The sequence below is a fragment of the Chrysochloris asiatica genome, unplaced genomic scaffold, assembly GCF_000296735.1.
Source record: "Chrysochloris asiatica unplaced genomic scaffold, ChrAsi1.0 scaffold00010, whole genome shotgun sequence".
NCBI classification, from domain to species: Eukaryota; Metazoa; Chordata; class Mammalia; order Afrosoricida; family Chrysochloridae; genus Chrysochloris; species Chrysochloris asiatica.
The window spans coordinates 11,501,268-11,527,977 of NW_006408528.1; the positions used below are offsets into that span (position 1 = coordinate 11,501,268).

General features: G+C 38.6%; 1 protein-coding gene across 4 annotated transcripts in view; it reads right to left on the reverse strand.

The window, feature by feature from the left end:
- The window catches only part of DYNC1I1 (dynein, cytoplasmic 1, intermediate chain 1), a 416,457-nt gene that overhangs the window by 370,135 nt on the left and 19,612 nt on the right, over positions 1-26,710 (reverse strand). For all 4 annotated transcript variants that reach the window (XM_006834266.1, XM_006834268.1, XM_006834267.1 and 1 more), the window contains exon 2: positions 5,038-5,154. In XM_006834266.1, coding sequence (XP_006834329.1) covers positions 5,038-5,145 — 108 coding nt within the window. In that variant the 5' untranslated portion in view covers positions 5,146-5,154. The remainder of the gene's footprint in view (positions 1-5,037; positions 5,155-26,710) is intronic.

Genomic DNA, 26,710 nt, shown 5'->3' on the forward strand with positions numbered 1-26,710 from the left:
GGCACTTAACAACAACATGCCAGGGAAACCAAGATTCAAAAGACAGCCAAGCATCTTAACATCATTTTCCCCTTTTTCCTTATTCCAACCATGTCTCAATTCCAATATTCCAGAGCCCTGTTGTTCCAAGGTTGTGCATACATCATAATTTACCTCTTTTGCACTTCAGCTTCACATTTATCCTAACGTATTTCATTTCATTGCAATGATTACAATTACCTCCATGTATTCTCAAATAACTGAAAGATACACCCCACAGGCCCACCCCCTTGGTTGTCAGCAAACAGCCCCTCTCCTTCCCTGAGTCCCATGCCTGGAGTAACTGCCTCTCTAGGTAGGGTCATGTTCTCCGCTCTTCTCACTTGATGGTCCCAAGGACCTCTGCTCCTGGCTTGCAAAATCAACTACTCCCCTACTTTTGTCAAAAAAAAAATCTACCTCTACATTTCTGACCTTCACAGTCAGTCCTGATGGAGATTATTCACTATTGTACCACAAGAGTCTTATCTCCATTTCCTTTCGCCAGCCTGGTCCCGACAGATTGGAAATCATTTAGTGGAGGTTCTGCCTACCCCTGCCCCGTCTGGAACTAGATGGAGCTAGTTTCTTACAGTGACCCTAACTAGTGTATGTGTTCATTTATTTACTCATCCACTCATTCTACAAGCTTTTATTAAAGGCCTCCTATGTGGCAGAATTTTGATAAACATTGACTCAATGATTTGACAAAAAGAGAAAACAACAAAAAAAAAACCCATACAGTCTAGTCCTTAAAAGCTTTCACTCTGTTCAGACAGAAGACAAGTGAAGAAGCAAATATAATGATTTGATAAGATCAAGGATAGAAAGCAAGACTAACCTAGTCTTGGGTGGAGGAATATATCAGAGAAGGATTCCTGGAGGAAACGACATCTGAGTTGAGAAGTGAAGGATCAAGGACAAGGGAAGAAGCAAGAGAACAGTTAAAGCAGTGGGAAGAGACAATTCACAACTGTCAAAAGTGACGGTAACCCTCCTAGGACATGCCAGCAGCTGAGTCTGCCTAAAATGTGGATTTTAGGGGAATGGAAATGGGGAGAATAGATAGCGTTGTTGTGTCTGCTCAGAGCCTGAGGATTAGTGTAAGTTGCAGGTAGGAGGTGATGAGAGAACGGTGTCAGGTTTTGGTTTGGACAACTGGCTGAGACTGGAGGTAGAGGGGAGTACTGAAAAGGTTTAAAGGTCTGGGGCCCAGCATCCTCCTCTGTAAAGAAGGAACGGAATAGATTACTTCTATGTTTCTTTTAGTAGGATCCCTAATGGTGCAATAGTTAGTGGTCAATGGTTCAAACCCACCAGATGTTCCATAGTAGACAAACGTGACAATCTGTTTTCATAAAGATTACAGTTTTGGAAACCCTGTATGGGTAGGTCTGTCCTATCCTATAGGGTCACTATGAGTCAGAATCGACTCAGCAGCACATGACAGCACATTTCTTTCAGATACCAAAATATCACTGAGTCAGTTCCAGCTTATTGTGACCTACTGTGTGTCAAAGAACTGTGCTCCAAGAGTTTTCAATGGTGAGAACACAGAACTTTCTTCCAAGGTACCTCTAAGTAGATTGAACCTCCAGTCATTCTGATAGCAGTTGAGTGCTTAACCATTTGCACCACCCAGCAACTCTTCTCATAAAGCTGTTGTTGGTTGCAGTCAAGTTGATTCTGACTTGTAGCGACCCATGTGTACAGAGTAAAACTGTGCTCAACTGGACTTCAAGGCTGTGATCTTTCAGAAGCAGATCACCAGGCATTTCTTCCAAGACACCTCTGAGAAGGTTCCAACAGCCATACTTTCAGCGAGCTGTTCAGATAGCTGTTCGAACACTTAACTGTCAGTGACACCCAGAAGCATTTCCCATGAAACTAGCAAATCGGAATTACAAATCCTTCTAATAAGAGAGCATTTCTGAAAAGTAGCCCCACAAGCAATGATGCTGACAAGTGTAATCAGCCATTTCATGGGGCCCCAGGTTGATCTCAGAAGCAGAATAATGGTTGTTTCTGAATGGCCAGTTCCACTGTTCTAAGTCATTTCCTTGAATCTTTACAGAACCCTGTGAGGAAAGCAAAACTATTCTCACCTCTTTACAGCACAAGAACGAGGTTCAGAGAGGTTCCAGACTCACTAGGAGCCATTCTGTGAAAGGCAGAGCCAGGTTTCCCCACCACTATGAAACACCTCAGCACTTAGCCACTGTGTCTTTCTCTCTTCTGAATTATGGCATTAGAGTCTCAGGACAAACCAAGTTGTCACAGTGTATGAAAGGTTCTTAGAGCAAACAGACAAACAAACTTTTCGTGTATGTGTGAGGGTGTGCAGGGGTGGGGAGAAGGAGAAGGTTTAAAGTGAGGATAGATCTTAAAGAAGATATAGTCCATTGGTTCCCCAAATCTGATGCTAATTGGATCTTTCCACGGATGGGGGACCAAGACTTGTATTGTGCTGTGATTCTTATGTAGTTATCCAAATTGAGTCTGTGGGCTCAGGCTCTGCAACCACAGGCTTAAACCACCCATTGGTTTGGAGATGAGTAAAGTAAGGCTTTGTATATTAATCCCAAAACTAGGTTGAGGCCAAGAAGAGCCCAGGTGTTTAATATTTTCCACCCCATCCCCACAACCTCCCAAAGCTCTTTCCACAGGGTAACAAGTTAATTTCTATCACGCAAAAATGCTTAGTGTACAAGCAAAAGGGGTGGCCTGTTTCTATCACTCTTACTTTTGCCTGTAATATCTCTTAAAATGTATAAAACGAAAAAAGATGAAGCAGACAGCATAATTTGGAACCTGATTTCCCACATCACATCACATTTTGTGGTAATTCTATGAAATTCAACTTGGATATTAGGATGTCAGTTTAAAAGGAAGCTGGTTATTAGTAAATGATATAACAGGTGCTTTAAAACTACAGTAAGTGTTGACATTTGAAGGAAAGGAAACATAATAACTTAATACTTTTTTTTTTTTTTTTGCATGAAAATGAATAGCCATTCTTTGTCACTTCTCACCTCTTGAAACCAAAGACTGCATATGTAACAGCAAAGATCTCCCAGGGAAATGCATTTTGCATGCTGTCAAGGACAAGTAAACTATCACATCGATCAAAGTGTAATGGCACCCAGAGATGCAAGATGCCAGAAGGCTAAAATGCATCTGCAATTATGTTTTACTTTGTTGAAAATAATAATTGTTACATATCAGTTACCTTGGACACCCAGCCTTATAGACTGAAACAGCACTTATTTAGATTCTGTGACATAAAAATATGTTTTCTTTTTCCTTAAAGAAAAACCTCTTAAATAGGGAAGCAGATCTAGTTTCTATATATACAAGCAAATTACACTATACAGTTTTCTTCTTAGAAAGCTACCCAAACATATACCAAGCAGCTGGTTTTTGTAACAAGATGTAGAATATTGCTACAATGCCACAACAAACTAGAGAATTAAACATAAATTATTTGTTGGATTCAGATAAGGGAAGAAAGCATGATAAAACAGGAAAGCTATTCCCAGTCCTAGATTCTGGGTTTAACAGGTAAAGGGGCTAGATTTCACCTTAGGGTCTCTACTGCATTTTTTGGCAGCTTTCCCCAGACCTAGGAGTCTTATTTATGCTGAAGGAAAAATGACACTTAGAAAGAATGTAAATCCACTAGTATCATTTTTCTCCAAAAATGCTCTTGCTGATGGTTTTTTTTTAAATTTTTTTTTTATCTTTAAAAAAACACACCAAGTGCTACCTATATCCTGTTGTGGCTATTGTTAAGTTTCATTGAATCCCATTTAGATCCAGAGACCCTATATAGAGTTCCCAAGGAATGGCTGGTGGGTTTGAACTGTCAACCTTGCCGTTAACAGTCCAGCGCTTATTTTACAGTGCCACACCACCTATATACTGTTGTTGTTAAATGCCACTGAGTTGATTCCAACTCATAGCGACCCTGTATAGCATTTCTGAGGAGTCACTGGTGAGTTTGAATAACCCACCTTGCAGTTCAAACCAACCTTGTGGTCCATTGCTTATCCTACAGTGCCACACCAGGACTCCTATATCCTTGTTGTTGTTAAGTGCCATGGAGTCGATTCTGACTCATAGCCACCCTGTATAGAGTTTCTGAGGAGCAGGTGGTAAATTTGAACTGCCGACCTTGTGGTTCAAAACAATCTTATGGTCGAGTGCTTATCCTATAGTACCACATCAGGTGTTGTTGTTGTTGTTGAGTGCTATCGATTCCAACTCATCGTGACCCTGTATACCACTTCTGAGGAGTGGCCAGTGAGCTTGAACTGCTGACCTTGCAGTTCCAAACCGACCTTGCAGTCCAGCACATTAACCCAAAATACCATAGCAGGACCCCCACACCAGGACTAGATACTACTAAATGCCTTACAAGATTAATTCATTTAATCCTACAAACTAAATACATTGTTATTCCCATATGAAGGATAGGAAACTAAGACAAGAAAGATTAAAGAGTTTCTAACAATTAAGGGATCACAGGACATCTTTGGAGTTCTGTTCAAGTCTGGGTGCTCTTGAGGACTACTGTACCAAAAGCTGTCTACCATTACATTGGTTCTGATCAGGACATGGCAGATGGCAGTGTACTATTACTCTGATTTTGCAGGTAGTTACTCATCTTATTCAGGAATCATAAAAGTACCACTCACTGGACAGCTAATAATCATAAGGTCAGTGGCTCAAACCAACCAGCTGCTCCTTGAAAACCCTATAAAGGGTCATTATGAGTTGGAAGTGACTCAATGGCACTTAACAATGACAACAATTTATCCATTTGATTGTGGACGAGAGGTGAGGCATTATGCTCCTGTAAAGATTTACAGTCTCAGAAACCCTAAGTAGGATCTCTATGAGAAGGAATGGCACACAACAACTTTATCCACTTGACTTGTTGGTTGTTTGGTGGTGTTAGTCTCTTAGAATCAAGTGATTTTCCTTTTCCCCCAAAGTACCCCAACACCCAGGACTTACCTCTTTCTTTTTCCTCTCCTCTTCCTTCCGCTTTTTTTCTTCTCTTATCTGTGCTAAGCGCTGCTTTTTGCGCTCGAGCTCAGCTTTTAAGTCACTTTTGTCAGACATGCTGGCTTCCTTGGAGGAAAAGTAAGAAAATGTGAATATATGAAAAAATACATTTAAATAATCTTTCTGTATTATCATTTTAAAGATCATTCAAAAGAAAAACCATACTATCGCAAAAATTATGCTTTGATATAGCAACGACTGCAGTATATTCTTGGTGCTTAATAAATGACCATAGTTACTAACCATTAAAAAAACAAAAGAAAATCCAGCTTGAAATTTTTAAATATTTGACAATAACAGGTTGGATATGTCAAAGAGGCACAGAAACAAATCACACGAGGTCTAATTCTCTATAAAATATGCCTCTAGTATATATACATAAATATTTGAAGAAAGAGAATGTAATTGTTTATCCTGGTCTGAAGAAAAATAGTAGTCACTCTCAGGCACATTTTCGGATAAAGAAACACATGTAGGAAATGTACTGTATTCCTACAGCCCACATTCCTGCTTACAGAATAAGGAACACATTGTCTGCACAAGTTTCTTAACAAACAAACAAAATAAATAAGGGAATCAGAAAAAGAATCATTATCATGACTTCCAATTTAGATGATAATAGACTGATTCATCTCTGCACTGCGTAGAGAAAATAGGCTGCCACAAGCTCTTTGAGACATGCTCTCCTCGAATGTCTATGAATCCAGCCAACATTCCTCCATGAAGGTTGGGCACATGGAGATTTCATTTTGCTAACATTATATGCATCGAAGTAGACAGCTGCAGAAGACAGGACACATCAATCTTATTTTCCTGTAAAATTCCTCCTGAGTTGTCACAATTAATTTTATCTCCAGAACAGCGTTATTTTTATGAAACTTTCCTTTGCATACTGAATGTAATATTTCTTATTACATTGGAACTTGCCCTATTTAAACTCCAAAGTGTTTGTGAACTCATAAAATAAGAGATGATGCTATAGCAAGTGTTTGGGAAAACTAATTCAAAGAAGACTTAATGTTCATGGAAATGCCTACACTGAGAATGGTGGTACCAGAAATATTTTTAAATTAAATAAGTTTGGAGAAGACTCTCAGTAATCATAAATCATGATATTTGTCTCTTTTGCACTCCAAATTGAAAGTGAACCAAACAGAAACCCTGAGAAATACAAAATCTCTTTTGACTCAAATGCCTAAAAAAGAGAAAACCACACAAAACCCAGCTATTCATAAATTTCATGAGTATTAATTTAAATATTATATACATGCAACTATGATGAATATGGAAATGCGGTAGCCGCAGACAATAAGCACTGAACTATGAACTACAAGGTCCGAGGTTTGAGTCCACCCACCACGCCAAGGGAGGAAAATGAAGCTTTCTGTTCCCGCAAAGATTTGAAGCCTTGGAAACCCTACAAAGGGTCACTATGAATCAGAACCAACTCACCGGCACAAAACAACAACAAAATGACGAATACAGAACATCACACAATGTAGATGGCACAGCAACATGACAATTGTAAAACAATGAAAAAATTTTAAACTTCCTGTCATTGCCCTTAGAAGGTAATCAAGGACATGCAGTCACTCTCAGACACATTTTCAGATAAATACACACATCTAGGAAGTGTAATATATTCTGATGGTCCACATTCCTGCTCACAGTGTGATGGCAAACATGAAATAACAACAATAACAATCACAGTAATCAATTTGTATAATTCCCAGTCACATCAAGTCTTCATCTTTTAACAAACATTTGTTGAATATTTAATTTATGCTAGGCACTTTTTCGTCTCTCATACTTCCGACATATTGTCAGGAGGGACCAGTCGCTGGAGAAGGATATCATGTTTGGTAAGGTGGAAGGTCAGAGAAAAATAGGAAGACACCCAACGAGATGGGTTGGCCAAGTGGCAGCATCGATGGACTCAAACGTGACAACAGTAGTGAGGTTGGCCCAGGAACACAGTGTTTCATTTTGCTGTGCATAAGGTCGTTATGAGTTGGTACTGACTCCATTGCACCCAACAACAACAACAACAAATACATTATACTCATTCTCATGTTTAATCACAACAATTTATGAGACTACTATTATTATTAATGCCTCTTCCACAATTAAGATTAAAAAGGTGTAGCAAGACCTGAGAGTACACGGTCACAGCCAATATGTGGCAGAATCTAAACTCAAGCATGACCATGCTCTGAGCTACTACACACTGCAGATCTCCAATGAATAAGTTCAGAGGAAATGAAGAACAAAGTAATAATCAACGATCTGATAGACTAGGTCAGGGTAAACTTGTATTTGAATTGGATATTAAATAAGGTCAGAAAACTAGCAAAGAAAAGAAAGATATAGATATATAAAGGTCTGTAGAGGAGGGAACTAGCAGGATGAGTATAAAAAAGATGTGAATGAATTCAAATATATACATAAATAAACAGACAATAAGAATGAATATGTGGAGTCAACTGGTGAATGAAGCCTTCGGAAAACAGAAAATTGAGTTCTATTTGATATACTATGCAGTTCTGGTGTGGCTGGATGGGTTAATGCATTGGAATGAAAAGTCGGTTTGAACCACAAGGTCAGCAGTTCAAGCTCACCTCAGAAACCCTATACAGGTTTGCTATGACTCGACAACGGCACTTTACAACAACAATATTTGGTATAATGAATGGGTGGTGGGAAATCACAGCAGCTTTTTAAAAGGGAAAGTGACAAAATGAAGCAATTTACTTAAGCCTATGGGTTGGATCTGACTCGATGGCACTTAACAGCAACATCAACAACATTCTTGTCCTGATGTGATGCTGTGGGTTAATGTGCTAGACTGTAAGATCAGTTTGAACCACAAGGTCGGCAGTTCAAGCTCACCAGCCACTATTTGTAAACCCTTTACAGGGTCATTATGGGTGGAAACCAACTCGATGTCACTTAATAACAACAACAAATTCTTGCCCCTGTCTATAAGATAGGAGCAGAAAGCAGAAGTAAGGCAAGCTGTTGGGATGCTAGTACCAACATCTGTCTGGATCAATGACACCTGCACTGGTGGTAGTGAACATAGGGACAGAATGTGGAGAGTGTGAACCAGAGATAGATAGCACAGCCAAGGAGGATGAAGGAACTCTTAGCCTTTAGAGGTGAAAACCAAAGAGAAAGATTCAGTAGCAATTCAAACTGGAAAAAGCAACAAGAATAGCAGTGAAACTGGTGAGAGGAAGCCAAGAAGAAAATGAAAAAACCTTTCAGTGTGCTATGTTTTTGGTGTCTGGGCAGAAAGGATGCATAGATATCATACTACACATGGGATGCGAAACTGTGAAACAGTTGGGAGTCACCTACATACCAAAGACTATATAAACTTGAGTCACAAATTCAAAGTCCTACAGGAATCAGACAGATGACAAGAGGACATAAAGCAGAGGAAGTAAAACACCCTGCCTACAGAAGGCAATGCTAACCCACTCCAACGGACTGTTGACAGGAGTTATACAGACTGAATGATTAAATCTTCTAATTTTATTTCCAAAAGAGAACCCATCAAAGTAGCAAACGTTAACTTTATCACGAAAACACTGGTTGCCAATTCTTTTCAACACCAATGAATATGGAGCTAATTTTCGAAGACATCTGAGAAGTTGCACCCACTCTTGCCCAGTATGGGCCAATATAGTTAGTATGTTTGAGATTTTTCTGCTTTCAAATGAAATGTACAATCAAGAAATCACTGTTAAACAGGGCAGTGTCTGTTGTTCTATGCTGAACGCAGATACTGGAAACTTTTTGGAAAACTCAACTTCCCCTTTCTTCCACATTCCCCAACTTTTACCTACTTTACCCTAGTCCATCAAAAATATCCTCTAGGACTTCAGTTACTAAGGAGCAAACCACGCAATCCACATATCCTATAGTTGTTGTGATGTTTTTTTGCAAAGAACTTCATCCGCAAGTAGGAAGTAAAGTATATTCTTGGTAGATTTCTACAGAAAGCAAAAGACTTTCTTACAACTACAACTGATAAATGCCTTACAGTGCTGGCCATTTAAGATGATAGAACCAATATTTCAAAAATAGACAACAATAATACCCAATGAACTTAAAGTAATAAGCAGTGATATTTCAAGGTATACTCTTCATTTTTTTAATGTAGTAGAGCTACAGTGTTGAAAGGCAGCCATAGAGTACTTTCTACATACTGATTTTTGGATCTATTCCAAAAGAGACACTTAGCATCAACTCCTAGAAGAATAAAACATCTCAAGGGATTGCCTCACAAAAGTACACGTTATAGTGAGTGAAGGGCCTTTGTTGTTGTTGTTTGTTGTTAAGTGCTATTGAGTCTGTTCCAACTCATAGCGATCCTGTATAGGGTTTCCAAGGACTAGCTGGTGAGTTTGAACCTTATGGTTCAAACCAACCTTGCAGTCCAGTGCATTAACCTGCAGTGTCACAACAGGACATAGTGAAATGTCTTACATAGTGGCGTTAAGTGCAGTGTCAGCATTGAAGTGCTTGCCAGCGTAATCTTCTTACACATCAAATAAGACAACCTGAAGAGCAAAGCATGGTGGTTTTGAGTTGGAGATATTCCTGTGGCTAAGAGCACTGGTAGAGTAGTCGTTATGAGTCAAGCTACTAGGCTCAAGGTCAGCAGTTCAGAACTACCATTCATTCCGCAGGAGAAAGATGAGGCTTTCTGCTCCAGTAAAGATTTATAGCCTCAGAAACCCTATGCAGAGTTTCTATGAGTCGAACCAACTCCAAGGCACATAATCATCAACATCATCTTCAATAGCGAACATAGGTCAAAGGCAATTCTGATGCTTTCAACCTAAGCAAGTAAGAGTCAGAGAACTAAGTTCTAAGAACTAACTAATCTGTTAATTACTGCTCACATACATAGAAAGTTGGTCTCTTTCATTTAAAAATGACAAGGGGTCAAGTAGATAAAGGAAACCCACCTCTAAGTGTAAGGCTCCTCCCTGTCTGATCGAGCTGTTCTCACTTGCAGACTCCTGGCTTAACTCCACCTTGATTTAGGAATATTCAAAGCTCATTCTCACCCCAGCTCAGTCCATTCTGGTGAGAGTTAATTAACGTTTCTGCTGGCTGCTCCACTCTTCTCTAACAGAGTCCCGTATTCTGAACATCCTCTCTGCTGGTGTCATGTCCCCCGACCCTGTCCTCTTTACTTGCCAAATTAATGTTTCCTCTTTTCCCCCACTTTCCAGATCTCAGTTAATGCTCTCTTGTAAACCCTCCAGTTATAGTATCATCAAACACAATCTCATTTCACCTCTTCTTACCTTGTCCTCCAAATGACTCCCACCCAACAACAGATATCCCAAAGTTCAAATCAGCCACACGAATCACTCTGGACTATACACAACAAGGTGTGGTGCTGCAGGATAATGCAAGGTCAGTTTGAACTGAAAGGTCGGCAGTTCAATCCACCAGTTGCTCCTCGAAAACCACATACAGGGTCGCTTAGAGTCAGAGCCAACTGGACAGCACTTAACAACAATACACACATCAATGGAGTCCTGGTGTGGTGCTGTAGGATAGGCACAGTACTGCTAGCCACAAGATCAGCAGTTCAAACTCACCAACCACTCCTCATATGCAGGCTGGAACTGACTTGATGGCACAAAATGAAAACATATACACCAATACCCCCTTGCTGCCTTAAATTTTTTCAATTTTCAACCCCCTTCCTCTGATTTCCCTTTTGCAACCCAACCTACCCATTCTCCCTGCTTATTACTGTCAATATAATCCACACCAAATATCTCACATCTGATAACTTTTGCTTCAGCTTATCTCTGACCTCAGCGATCCAAGTAAATGAGTTAATACTAAGTAGAACTCAGAATTATGCTAGTGAATATGAAACACCCAAGAAAAGTTTTCTTTCTTCCTCTTCTTCCTTTTTCTTCTCGTCTATTATCATTATTCTCAGCTCACTCTTTCCCCCATTACTAATTCCATCCTATTTCAATAACCACCAAGTCATCACTAAAGGGTCACTGAAATCATTTAAAAAATATTATAGTGAGAAACACATTTAAAATATAGCATATTACTGAATTAATAACAAAATCAAAATACAAAAAGCCAAAAACAAAATGGGTTGGAAATTGAGAGGTACATGGGAAAAGAGTTATGACAAAGAAAAAAAAAAGTCATGGGACTTAATAGCAATAATGCAAAATAGTAACAAACTTGGTCTCAAATTTTATGCTGAATATAAACCGGTTACTACACAGTCAATTCCAATTCATGGCATCACTGCGTGTGTCAGAGTAGAACTGTGCATAAGGTTCTCAATGACTGCTCCGTTTTGGATGTAGATCACCAGACCTTTCTTCCCAGATGCCTCTGGGTGGACTTGAACCTCCAGCCTTTTGATAGAAGCCAGGCATGTTAATAATCATTTGCACTGCCCAAGGGAATTACTTCTTAACTTGTTCTCCCTTTCTTATCCACTTTGCCCAGAGACTTCATTTAATACCACCCCTTGTGTTCCCATTCTCCCTTGCATCTCCTTCTTCCTTTTATGCCCACACACATCCATACAGAAGGGAACAGTCTCAGCTTTTCTTGAACTCAGCAATGTGACCTACCATCTTCCATCTTCATGTCTGCACATATCATCATGGTATGATTTGGTCCTGTTTTAATCCAAGTGTCTTAACAGAGGAGAAGCAAAGGGTTCAAGTCTGTTTACTCAGCTGCTGAGTAACAGAAATTCCCAAGGCTTAGCCTTTGAGCAATAAAGATCTCTGTTTCCTTTCGGTTGTCTAAGTTGGCAGCAGGTTGGGATTCCATTTCTAATGCTGGCATATGCACACGTATTTTTAAGCTTGAAGTAAGAATCCTAGGGGGTTTAAGTCATTGCCCAGCTGTTGCCAGTTATCATTTTTAAAATACCAAAAAGTTTTCTTTTCCTTCCTGAAAGCAATAGCTCTTGTCAGATCTTCATTATCAGCTATTGAACTTTTCATCTGCTACTAGGTACATTTAAGAAATTTCATCTTTCACAGTCTCATTTTATCTGCCTGGGTTTGCATAAATACAGCTGCCTCTTTCAACCTGGGTGGGAGACCAAAGAATGAAAGAAACATATATGAACTTCAATCTTTACTCCATTTGCATAGTATGTCTCACAGACAATAAAAAGAGGATAATAGAAGTCTCAGAAAGGAATTGACTTAGAATGATATGCAAGGGTCAGTTGCCAAATTTTTACAGTTATCAGTATACTATGAAAACAAAAATAATAATGATTAAAAAAAATCCATCTTATAATAGGAGTGTGGCCAGGCCTGGTCTAATTACACTGGTAAAAGGACCTCTTTATACTCTTAAAAATTATCAAGAACTTCAAAGGATTTTCCTTTATGTGGGTTTTATCTATTAATATTAATCATATGAATGGGTAGAGCTGAAAAATTAATGAGATATTTATTAATAATAATAAAATTATTATTATAGCATTTTAATGAAAAAAACCCTATATTTTCCAAGACAAAAATAGTAATAAGTGTGTAACTCTTTCCATTTTTTCATATCTCTTTAATAACAAGCTTAAAAAATAACTGGATTCTCATATCTACTTCTGTGTTCAATCTACTATGAAATGCTGTTTTTGTTGAAGTATGTGAAAAAAATTCAGCCTCACACAAATGCAGAGTCTGAAGAAAAAGGAATAATTTTAAAGTCTTTAAGATAATTGTGGATATCCGTTTTTGATAATACACAAAAATTCAACAAATAAAAATTTCTTAATGTTCACTTCAATGTGGAAAATGAAATACCAATAAACTTTTATACTGTTAGATTAAGATCCATTGGTTTACCTTTAACTTTGAATGAACCTTTTACCCATTTATGATTTTATAATATCATACACTGATCATTTGAAAAATATTGGTAATTGGCAAATACATTCTTTGAAGGTATGAGCTGAGTTCAACCACATTTCATAGACTCCCGTAGACCTGGAGATGAGAGAGTGAAGAGGAAGGGCTGGTTGGTCCAAAGTGTGGTGAAACCTGAGGACTCCTAAGCCCTTGGGCAAGGACACAGCCACAGAGGGCTAGAGTCAAGAGTGAAGCAACCGGCTGACATGAAGTGAGGGGTGATGCAGAAGAATGCCCAAACTTGCAGATAGTATCCATTTAACCTAGCTTCAATGGCTTGATGATTAGAATTCGAATAGGGGAAGATAAAGAAATTTGATAAAGGAAGAAAGTGTAAATTGTTACAATTTGATGAATTTGGCCTATACTTATGGATTTAGTAGTTTAAAATACCAACTGAAAGAGAAAGAGTATTCACATCAAAGACTGAACATATCCCCTCTGTACACAGGGTTGATAGGGACGGGCAACTTAGACCTTGCTGTTGTTGTCAGGTGCCATAGAGTCGGAACCGACTCATAGCGACCCCATGCACAGCACAAAGAAACAATGTCCGATCCTGGGCCAACCTCACTACCGCTGCCACACTTGAGTTCATCAATGATGCCACCTGGCCAATCCATCTCGTTAGAGGTCTTCCTCTTTTTCTCTGACCCTCCACCTTACCCAGCATGACATCCTTCTCCAACGATTGTTTCCTCCGGACAATATGTCCAAAGTAGGAGAGACGAAGCTTAGCCATCCTGGCCTCCAAGGAGCACTCTGGCTGCACTTCTTACAAAACAGATCTATTGGTTCTTTTGGCAGTCCATGGCACTTTCAGTATTCTCCTCCAACACCACAACTCAAAGGCATCAATTCTTCTATGATCTTCCTTATTCACTGTCCAGCTTTCGCATCCATATGAGGCTATTGAAAACACAATGGCCTGGGTCAGGCGCACCTTAGTCCTCAAGCTGACATCTCTGTTCTTCAATACTTTAAAAAGCTCCTGTGCAGCAGATTTGCCCAGTGCAATACGTCATCTGATCTCTTGACTGCTGCTTCCGCAAGTGTTGATAGTTGATCCAAGAAGAATGAAGTCCTTGACAACTTCAATCTTTTCTCCATTGATAAGAATGTTGTTTATTGGTCCAGTGGTGAGGAATTTTGTTTTCTTGACATTGAGATGTAATCCATATCGAACACTGTGCTCTTTGATCTTCATAAGTAAATGTTTCAAGTCTTCTTCACTTTCAGCGATCAAGGTTGTATCATCTGCATATCACAGGTTGTTAATGAGTCTTCCTCCAATCCTGATGCCACATTTTTCTTCGTAGAACCCAGCTTCTCGTATTATTTGCTCAGCATACAGGTTGAATAAGTATGGTGAAAGAATACAACCCTGTCTCACACCTTTCCCAATTTTAAAACATTCAGTGTTCCCATGTTCTGTTCGAACAACTGCTTCTTGGTCTAGGTACAGATTTCTTAGAAGTACAATTAAGTGTTCTGGAATACTCATACTTCTCAATGTTGTCCATAGCTTGTCATGATCCACACAATCGAAAGCCTTTGCGTAGTCAATAAAGCACAGGTAAACATCCTTCTGATATTCTCTGCTTTCAGCCAAGATCCATCGGACATCAGCAATGATATCTCTCGTTCCATGGCCTCTTCTGAATCCAGCTTGAACCTCTGGAAGTTCTCTGTCAATGTATGATTGTAGCCGTTTCTGTATTACCTTTAGCAAAACTTTACTCGCTTGAGATATCAAAGAGATTGTCCGAAGATTTCCACATTCTGTTGGGTCACCTCCCTTTGGAATGGGCATAAACATTGATCTCTTCCAATCAGTCGGCCAGACAGTTGTCTTCCAAATTTCTTGGCAGAGATGACTCTGCCGCCTCACTTTCCTGAAAGATTTCAATTTTTATTCCATCAATTCCTGGTGCATTTTATGTAGACCTTGGCTACCTTACAAGTTTCCAAGAGGGAGTTTCGTATCAGAGTGTGGGGGAAGGTAAAATCTCCACAGAATAGTTTTCATCTTGTCTAGACAGGTCTGGTGAAAGGAGATGGGGATAAGATTCTTATGATTCAGTAGTAACTGTTATCATGATTATTTGGGTGGCTGTCACAACTGTAAAGGAAGTTTTGTGAAACAAAGGTGGGAGTAGTTAGTCTTACATTCCAGGAACAGAGGACCCTAGGACCATTAAGGGAGAAGAGTATGAGCAGAATGTGGGATTCTATCCAGAGAAATAGCGACACCAGAGATGGAGGCAAAGATGATGACATTGTGAGATAGAGCAGCTGAGGACTTGAGATTAATGGAAAGAGAAAGACTGAGTACTAGCAGCCAGGAGGCAGGCTTGCAGAATGTGCCCTTTTGTTGTTTCAGTGATGATACATTCTTGAGTGTTTTTGTGTACATCAAAAACAAAAAACAAAACAGAGGGAATAGAAGCAAATACTGTTGAATGGTGATGCATAGAAGGGATTGTAATCATTGCAATGATACAAAATATGATAGCATGATATTTTGTAATGTTTCCATATGTAAACTATCACTCAATGCACAATAAAAGCTTTAAAAACTATACAAACAAAAAGATTTTTTTAAAAGGAGGGAATTCTTAGTGAAACTAGTATTTTATCTTTTTAAACTGCAAGCGTGTGGCAGCTAAGAATCAATGATAATGAGTACAGTTTTGTGCCACTGCCTTGATATATTCTAAGGTATGAATTGTTTCACTCATCTTTGTTTTACACCATTATTTTAAACATCAACACAGTGAAAAAAAAATCAAATAATGTTCTAGTGTTATTATGAAAATAGTTTTGATCTTTCCCCTTCTGAAAGTATCTTGATAGTCCCAGGGCTCCAAGAACCACATTTTGACTTAACCTACTTCCCAGCATGATGGAGTGAATTTGAAAGTCTATAGAGACATTTAGTTAACATAATTTTACTAAGTGTTTTATATAAATAACCCAAACAGAAGGATTCAGAGCTCTTTCTTTTGAAGAAAAGAAGAAGTAAAAGACAGTAATAAAATGACTGAGCACAGAAAAATCAGGTTAGGTACAAGAATTGCACAAACTGGAATGATTTAGAAATATCAAAAAGAGCTAAACCTCAAGTTATCAGGAGGCCTAGTGGTGCTGGGGGATAAGGATTGGGCTACTACCCTTAAGGTTCATAGAAGAAAGTTGAAATTGTCTGCCCCAAGACCTCTAGCATAAGGAAAATAGAGTTGGGGGAAAAAATGAGGCCTTGCAGAATAGATCCTGGAATATAGGATATGTGTGAGATTTCTCATTTGCCTAAACTAGGTAACATTAAGGAAGAGGAGTCAAAAGGTTTTCTTTTATCTTTCATGCTTCTTCTTTCCCTATCTCTCTCACACACACAATAAATGGGTCTTGCTGTTGCTGTTTTTAAGTGTTGTGGAGTCAGTTCTGACTCACATTTGACTCCGAGGCTTCCAAGGAGAAGCTAGTGATCTTGAACCACCGACCTTGGTGGTCCAGCACATTAATCCACAGAGCCACACCTTGGCTATAAACGGAATTAAGAATAAATTATTTTATAAGATACATGTTTATCCAATTGTATGAAAAAAATATTTTTGTTCTTTTAATTTCAATGTAGATTATCTTAACAATTACAATTAAGCATGCTAATTTCAGAATGTGAAGTCCAAAGATTTTATGATCAACACCGGTACTTTACCCATAAGTAGGGAGCCTGAAGTACCATGGTCCAAACTCAAGCTATTAAGTAGAAAGGCCAAAACTGGAAACACCAAATCTTATAGCCATGTTGATAAGTGAAGACCAGGGATATTAATGAATCCCGAACAATGCAAGATTTATACTTACAATATGAACAATCTGTTTGTATTGGTAAAGAATTTTTGTTTTAGAAAAAAAAACCATATCAAATACACACATAGTTCAATATCTACATTTATTTTTCTTGGCTCTTCTCAATTTGATTCATATTGGATAGGTTACCATTGTTTCGTAACTCTGAATTACCAAACTTGAACTGCTTTGGTTGTAATTTGAGCATAGGCCATTGCAGTACATTAAACAAGAGATACTTTCAAGCGCTTAGCACAGAGGGACATTAAGCTGGAGATAAAAATCAATCTATGGGGCATCTGCCCTCTCATCTAGTTATAAGAGCAGAGATGAGAGCTCTTAAAACTTAAGGACTCAAACACCACTGTCATCTTCGCCAAAAGTTCTGGAAAATTTTGTCTGATTTCTGACTCCCACAGTGCTGTCTTAGTTTTCTAGTGCTGCTATAACAGATATACCACAAGTGCTTTCCAAGTGCTTAGAGATTCAACATGATTCTTTTAGAACCAATCATTCATCTTAGAGTCTCTTCCCTCAAGAAACACTCAGATGATATTCAAGAGTCCTTAAGAAATGAAAATTTCAAGTAGGATCCTTGACAGAGTATAAAGCCAAAGATGGAACAAAGCTTGACATCTAGAGGGCAGTATTTTGGAACTGCTGATTCCCTAAAAATTAGGGCAGAAAAGGAATTAGAAAACAGAATCACAAAAAAGGAGAATGGGAGCCTAGTGAGAAAGTTGCCTGGAAAACTAGAGTGAGAAGGAAGTAAGGACCTGCAAAAAGATCTTTTAAGAAACATTTAGCCTCTAGTCAAAAAGGAGCTCTGGTAGCATAATGGTTACGATTAGGGCTGCTAACCTCAGGGTCAGCAGTTCCAAACTACCAGCTGTTCCGTGGGAGAAGGATGAAGTTTTCTGCTCCCGTAAAGATTTACAGCCTCAGAAACCCTGCTCAGGGTCACTATGAGTCGGAATCAACTCCACGGCACATAACAACAACAACAACAACAAAATGTATGGAAAAGATTCATACCGTGCCCACACCAGGAAACAGGTTAGAAATCTGAATTAAAAAGGGCTGGGCTACCACTATTCCAACAACACAATCTGAATTTCATGCAATTTGCACCGTTTTGTTAAGTGTGGTTAAGTCATTTCTGACTGATACTAATCCTGTATTGGGTTTCCAAGGAGAGCCTACTGAGGTCAAACAGCCAACTTTTCAGTTCAAAGCAACCTTGCAGCCCAGTGCATTAACCCACAGTGCCAAGACGCAATATGCACTATAAGCTTTATATAATAGAAATGATATCTCTGTGCTCCTGGAGGTTCCAGAGTACTTCAGAGCAAATAGAAGGCTCTTCTGCTTCTAAATGGTCACTCTCAAGGAGCTTGTGGAAAGGGGTGTAGTCTCCACAGATCATAACTTAAGTTTTCTTTGGAACACACACAGTGACTCCTCTGTATCATACTGGGCACGTAGTAGTCAAGCTCTACTGAAGGCCACTACAGTTAGTTTGCACCAATCCTCCTAATTTGACTATTGATTACCAGTTGCTGTCAAGTACATTCCAACTCATGGCAACTGGATACGTGTCAGAGTAGAACTGTGCGCCATAGGGTTTTCAAGGATTGATTTTTAAAGAAGGTTATCCATTTCTCCTCCACCACCAAAATAGTAATAATAATGATCATGAATATGGCAATATAGTCACCTATACAAACTGAATTTATTTAGGGAGCCCATGAAATCCGGTCTCAAAGTTTCCATAAACCCTCTGAAACTATGATAATTGCATGGATGCACATATACATGTATTTCTCTGGGCCAAGGACCATGGTTTTCATTGGATCACATAAGCATCTATGATCCAAAGAAACCAAATTGGATATTTTTTTTTCTTCTTTAATGACTTAAAAATATTAATTCAATTCTTTGTGTGTCTGGTTAGGTAGGGTTCTAGCTTTATAAATTATGCTTTAATTGCTCCAGTATTACTTGCTGAATTGTATTTTCCTCACTGAAAATGTTACCTTTAGTCTATGCTTAATTGCCATATATAACTGATACAAGTTTAGATTATTTCTGTTTTATTAATCTATCTGCTTTAATCACTACAAATTTACATTGTATTTTGGTATCAAGTTAGGAAATAATTCTTCTTCAACATACTTTTTTTTATTTTTTATTTTTACCAGCTACACTCATGATGGGAGTCCCGGTGTGGCACTGCAGGATAATGTGCTGGACCACAGGTCAGTTTAAACTGCAAGGTTGGCTGTTCAAACCCACCAACAACTCCTCAGAAACCCTACACAGAATCACTATGGGTTGGAACCAACTCGATGGCACGCCACAATAACAACAACAACAACAATATTCATGATTAAGGAGCACTGTTGGTGCGGTCATAAAGAGCTTAACTACTAGGCCAAATGCCAGTGGTTCAAACCCACCAGCCACTCTACAGGAGAAAGATGGGACAGTTGCTTCTGTTAAGATCTATAGTCTTGGAAGTCTTACGAGGAAGTTGTACTACCCTACACAGTTCCAAAAGTTGGAACTCCTTGATGTCAATGGGCTTAATTTTTAATTTTTGTTTTTTTTTTGTTGGTTTTATGTTTACCATTATTCTTCAAACTGAATTTTAGAACCATCTTTCTTATTGAAAGAACGAGGAGGCAATGCACGTGAGAGAGAGAAATATCTCACAGTGTTCTGTTTAAAATGACATTACATTTGTAGATTAATTGATAAACAATTAATAATTACAGAATGTTAAGTCTCCGTGTTCAAAGTAAGGTGTATGTATGTTTTCACTAGCAAAGCTTTCATGTCATTCAGTAGAGTTTTTAAAGATTTTTTTCACTTATGTCTTCCATGATTTTTAGTTTTTTATGACTGAGACTTTTCATCTATTATAATAAGTTTCTCAATTTGCTGTTTTTATTTTAAAATTATTGAATTTTATAATGTATTATAAAAGTTTGTAAGAAACTTTCTGTTAGTTCACCAGGCTTTCCTAGGTATGTAATCATGTCACCTGAAAAAAATAATTTTACCTACTCCTTCCTAATATTTCTCTTTCTCACCTTGCTTTATTCTCAATTGCATTGTTGTTGTTGTATGCTGTCAAGTCAGTAGGTTCAGACTCACAGAGACTCTGTATAGGGTTTTCGAGAGCAGCTGGTGAGTTTGAACTGTTGATCTTGCAGTTAGCAGTCCAATGCTTATCCAATAATGCCACACTAGTAATGTTAAAAAATGTTAAATAACGGGTGATACGTACACATTTGAAGTCCTGGTGTGGTGCTGTGTAATAAAGCATTGGACCACAAGGACCATTTGAGCCACAAGGTCAGCAGTTAGAACTGACCAGCTGCTCCTTGCAAACCCAAACAGGGCTGCTATGAGTCGGAACTGACAACTAAGGTACTTAACAACAACAACATAGACACATTTATCTTATATCTGACTTTTGCAGGAAGGCCATTACTGTTTTACTGTTAAACATGAAACCAACTTTAGAACTGATTTAGGCTTATGATTGATAGTTCCTAATTTACTTAAAACTAGAATTTTGAATACTCAGGGATTAATACCAAATTTCAGTTAATTTCCTTTTGGGGCATCTTTTAAATTGATATTATGTTTTTTCTTTTCGAACCTATTCTTCAAATAAACATGTATTGAATTATCATGTGTTCTTAGAAGGAATTCCTTTGCTATGATATAATATTCTTAAAATATAGAGCGACTTTTTGCTTGCTGGTATTTGTTTTTAGAATTTTAGCATGGCGCTGTAGGATAAGCAATGGACTACAAAGTGGTTTGCACTACAAGTCAGCAGTTCAAATTTACCATCTGCTCCTTAGAAAGTCATTACAGGGTCCCTATGAGTTAGAACAGACTCAACCGTACTTAACAACAACATTCATTATTAAAGATGCCTTGGAGTTTTCTTTTTAATCCTATCACTGAATTTTGAAACCAAAATTATGATGATTTCATAAAAAAAAATTCTGCAACTGTTCCCTTTGTATTGTGCATTAGCATCAACATGATTTTTTTATGGAAATTACCTATGCATTTAACTGGGATTGATACATCCTGAGGAATACTTCTGTGGTAAGTGTGGACAGGCAATGCTATATACTCCTGAAATCTCATTTAGTATTTCTCTAAACACTAAATAAAGTGTTTAGTGTTTCTCTAAATCATAAATAAAGTGTTCTCAGAACACTTTCCTTAAGACAACTTTTGGCCAATAAAATAAGAGTGAAAGTCACATATACTTTCTTGAGTGAACAATGAAAAGTCCCTGCAAGTTTTTTCAGTCTCTCTTCCTCTGCCTTGGCAAATGATGCTGTAAATTCAGCACTGGACTGCAAACCACAAGGTCATCAATTCAATCCCACCAGCTGCTCCCTGGAAACCCTACACAGGGTGGCTATGAATCCAAACCAACTGGACAGCACTTACCAACAACAACAACAGCATGTGGAGAAAATGAGCAGGAAGATCAAAGCAGCTTGGATCAGAGTCACCTCATGGGTGGTACCAGCTCCATAAACTCACCTAGCCTCTCCGCTGGTGTGTATGCAAGGTAGATACTTTCACTGCGTTAATCCACAGAGGTGTTGGAGTTGTCCATCAGTTAATTATAGCCTTACCTATTCTAACTAATAATTACCTTGTCTAATTCTTCACACAATCATTTGCTTATATTATTTTTTCTGTCTCTTCTAGGGTTGAATTTGTTCATTTAAATTTAAATCTATTTTGGCTAGAGATGTGTATGCCCTTATATACATATATTTCTTATTACTTCTGTATTTGTGGTAAATTTCTATTTTCATTTTATGTGTGCTTTCTCTATCTCCCTTTCTTTGGGTAGGATAAGTTTATATAAGTATGGTAGGATTTCAAGAAAGCAAGGGAAATGAAGAGGCATAGGTTGAGAGAACATTCCATAGAATTACATTGAAGCATCTGGTGTGGCGCTGTGGGTTAATGCGCCAGATTGAAAAGCCATTTGAACTGCCATGTTGGTGGTTCAAGCTCACCAGCTGCTCCTCGGAAACCCTGTACTGGGTCGCTATGGGTTGGAAGTGACTCAAGGGCACTTCATGAAAACAACATAACAATATAGTGAGAAGAAGATAAAGAAAGAAAGCAATTAGATGAGAGGTTTAATTAAGAGAATGTCAAAGACCAAAGCAAATATTCCACTTTTTATTGCTGAATTTAGTGTTATAACTGCCTATTTTATTTAGCCTTTTATAGTGATGACCATATAATTAGCATGATCTTATCTTTGTTTGGTCTAATTCTTAAATTATCAGAAGCTGTACACTAGATTATAATGAGAATATTCTGGTTGATGATAGGAAAGGAAGGAAAGGTCTAGTTCCCAATGTCTAGAGAAGGAATTTAGGGAAATGAGAGAAAAGGAAAGAGAACAGTGATTCCACGTGGTTACTGGGCACTGGGATAAATGCTTTAATTTTACTATTTCATTTAGTTACCTAAAGATGCCAGAAACAGATATTTTTAGCTCCATTTGGCAAAAATTTTAAATTATAATATTAAGGGGCACAGTCAGCATTGAAATTTAGGTCTACATCACACATGTTTCTTTCTCCTCTCTCCTTGTCCCACCCAGTTTGTCTCAGTGTATATTGGTTTACTCTACATCTCTTGTATTCTTTCTCTGCTGTACTTGGTCACTGTACATCAGTAAGCCTTCTTCTAATGTTTGTTCTACAGGTGCAAAAGAAAAGACACCTGAGATAAGGCGGAGTTACTAAAGTTTCCCCACATTTGAACTACTGATCTTCCAAGAACTCTGTGGTGACTACTTTGCTGACAAGAAGGCAGCGAGAGAAGACTTTCACAGAGTAGATAACTTAATAAACCATCCCACTGGATGACCTAACCTGAAGGCAAAAGAGGAAGCATGGACAAAAGCAGGGAGGGAGGAAAAAGAATGACCAGTGTGTGGGAAAAGGAATTTTATACAGATGGAGCACTAAGAGCAAAAGAAGATGGGGGAACATGAGCACGACAATGAAGTTAGAATCAGACCCCAAGGTTGGGTAAGTAATCATCCCAGCTTGCCCAGAACTGGTTCCCAAGGCACAGGAATTTCAGTGCTAAAAACTGGAAAGTCCTTGGCAAACAGGGAGAAATTGGTCACTTTAAAGACAAAGATCTGATATATTATGGCTCAAAGGGGTTTGAATTTCTCTGTAGGCAAGAGGAAAACAGTAAAGGATTTGTGCAAATACAAGACCAGACAATTTATTCCTAGTGTATAATATAAACTACAATCGTTTTTTTTAAAAAACAGTTTGCAACCCAATACTGACCTATGAAATCGATTTAGAAGCAAGTAGCAATTTTTGAACTATGACAGATTGGAACTATGATAATATAACACAGGTGGTAATGACAAATATTGTTTCATGGAACTTTGGGTTGGACACATAACACAGATGCATTGTTAATATGTTGTTGTGGTTGTTGTTAAGTGCAGTGAAGTTGGTTCCTATTCACAGCGACCTTGTACAGTGTTTCTTAGGCTTTAAACCTTTGTGGGAGCAGACAGTCTCAGCTTTCTCCTATGGAGTGGCTGGTGGGCTCGAACCACAGACCTTGTTTCATAGTCTTGTGTTTATTGTATGGAGCTACTACATTCCCTACTGTTAAGTACACATGTTTATTATTATTTATTGCTGTTAAAATAGTTTGCAGTATACAGGTGTACACATCAATTCTAAAATGTATTTATCTCTACCTTTGTCTTTTCTAACCCATCATTTTCTTTTACTGTTCTGACATCCTCAATATGCAGGGTAGAGTCTTTGGGTATAAATGTAGCCTGCAAACCAGTCTTAGACCACTAGTGAGGAAGCTCTGCCATGGAATGGTCAAAGCAAGCTCAGTTCTGTTTGTTATGGAGTCCTGGTGTGGAAAGCTCTAGGATAGGTACTGGACCACAAGATCAGAGTTCAAACCCACGAGTTGATCCTTGGAAATCCTATACAGGGTCACTATGAATCAGAACTGCCTCAATGGCACTTAACAACAACAACAACATCAGAAAACAAAAGTGCAAAAATATAAAAATAAATCTCTGAACACTTTGTGATAATTAATGTTATGGGTCACTTTGGCTCAGCTGATTCTCGGTGGTTTGGCATATATTAGACTCATTGCATTTCCATGATATAATATAATATCATTATCTCCATGATGTGACTTGATGTGATCAGCCAATCTGTTTAAAAGGGGGTTTCCCTGGGGATCTAGCCTCCTTATAAATGGATGGTCCACTTGTTCTCTCAGTCTTATACTTCTCTTGCCGTCTGACCTTTAGTTCTTAGTATATAAGCTTACAGAAGTCTTCAGTTTACCACCTGATTTGAAGATTTTGGAATCTCCAGCCCCCAAAAACCTGTGAGCCAGCAGAGACTTCCAGCCTACCTCCTAACCTGCAGAATCTTTAATCTGCTACTTAGCCCAGGGATTTGGCTTTGGCCAGCCCCCACAATTGCATGAGCCATTTATGTTAGGTAATCTCTTTGTATGCTGAGCAAATAATACGAGAAGCTGGATTCTATGAAGGAAAACGTGGCATCAGGATTGGAGGAAGACTTATTAACAACCTGAGATATGCAGATGATAAAACCTTGCTTGCTGAAAGTGAAGAGGACTTAAAATACTTATTGATGACGATCAAAGACCACGGCCTTCAGTATGAATTGCATCTCAATGTAAAGAAAACAAAAATCCTCAGCCCGGGACTAATAAACAACATTCTTTTCAATGGAGAAAAGACTGAAGTTGTAGAAGACTTCATTCTTCTTGGATCAACCATCAACACTCATGGAAGCAGCAGTTAAGAAATCAAATGATGTATTGCATTAGGTAAATCTGCTGCACAAGAACTTTTTTAAATGTTGAAGAGCAAAGATGTCAGCTTGAGGACTAAGGTGAGCCTGACCCAAGCCATAGTATTTTCAATAATCTTTATGCATGCAAAAGTTGGACAGTGAATAAGGAAGACCATAGATGAATTGATGCATTTGAGTTATGGTGTTGGAGGAGAATATTGAAAATACCATGGAATGCCAAAAGAATAAACAGATCTGTGTTGGAAGAAGTGCAGCCAGAGTGCTCCTTGGAAGCCAGGATGGCCAAACTTCGTCTCTCAATCTTCAGACATATTGTCAGGAGGGACCAGTCACTGGAGAGGGATATCATGTTTGGTAAGGTGGAGGGTCAGAGAAAAAGAGAAAGATTCCCAGCGAGATGGGTTGGAAAAGTGTCAGCATCAATGGGCTCAAGCGTGGCAACAACTGTGAGGGTGGCTCAGGACCGGGCAATGTTTCATTCTGTTATGCATAGGTTTGCTATGGATCAGTCCCGACTTGATGGCACCTAACAACAACAAACATAAGCTGGGAAAGGCAGGTGGATGGCCTAAAGTGCTGGTTTTCTTTATGATAATTCATTTAAGAAACACTTATTAAATTAAACCAGTTGTAATTAGTCTATTCTGAATCATAAGACCCTATAGGATAAAACAGATCTGCCCCTAGGGTTTCCAAACTGCAATCTCTATTTTTAAAAAATGTTTTATTGTGATTTAGGTAAAAATTTACAAAAAAAAATTCATTTTCCATTCAGGAATTTACACAGATAATTTGGCTGCATCCTCACAATGAGTCACCTTGGGTTCCCCATTTCCCTGCCCCTTCCTGCCTTCTTAACTTTGATTTTGGGCAAATGCAGCCCTGTTGGTCTCATATAGTTGACTGTTCTAAGGTGTATGTTCACCTTTACTTTAAAAGATTGTCTTCTACCTGGTTTAAAGGTGATCTCTGAGATGGGGTTCAGGTTTCAGTCATAAGGTGTTTAAGAGCAACAGTCTTGAGGATTCCACCAGTCTCTCTTCCACATGGAATCTGGTCTTTTTTCTTAATCTGAATTTTGTTCTTTTTCTTCCACTCTATCCAGTATCTTCCATTGTTATCTGGATCAATGTGGTTGTTGGAGGTATCCAGGGACCTTCTGGTCTCAGGTCAGTGGTGGTGGTGGCTGTGGACCACTGAGTCAGTTTCAACTCATAGCAACCTTGTGTAGGGTTTCCAAGGAGGTAAATCTTTACAAAAGCAGAGAGCCTCATCTTTCTCCTGCGGAGTGACTGGTAGATTTGAACTATTGACCTTGTTGTCTCTATGGTCTATGTTATGCCCACTGACTTACATGCTCCCTAAGACTTTGGTCCCTAACCTTTAAGCCTGGCATCTCATTCCCGGAGTGTTTGGTTAGGGTTGAGAGGTTTTCATGACTGTGCCATGGTTGTAATCTTTATGGACACTGGCTGCTACATATCCCTCCCATGAAGTGGATGGTGGTTTGAACCACTGACTTTTTGGTTAGCAGCTGACCTCTTAACCACTCTTTGAACACTTACTAAGCTTCTACAATGTTAAAAAGTACTGTTCTGGGGGCTAGTCGACTTATACAAATGATTATGAGAGAGTCTGTCTCAAAAAACCTGTGATACTGTAGGGTCTGAAAACAGCTACCTCGGTTGCTAAGAAGAATGGGCTAAGTACATGATAAAAGCATAAAGAACTCACAAGAGTCTGAAGGAACTGGAACATGCAATGGGCTTCATGAAGAAGGGGCCACAATAGTCAGCTGTGATTTTGGGTATGATATAATTTAGTGAAATACTTCCGATGGAAGGAAATTGAGATGAGTGAAATTGCATAGGCAGAAAATGGCAGTCTGCATTTGGCTGTGGCGCTGTG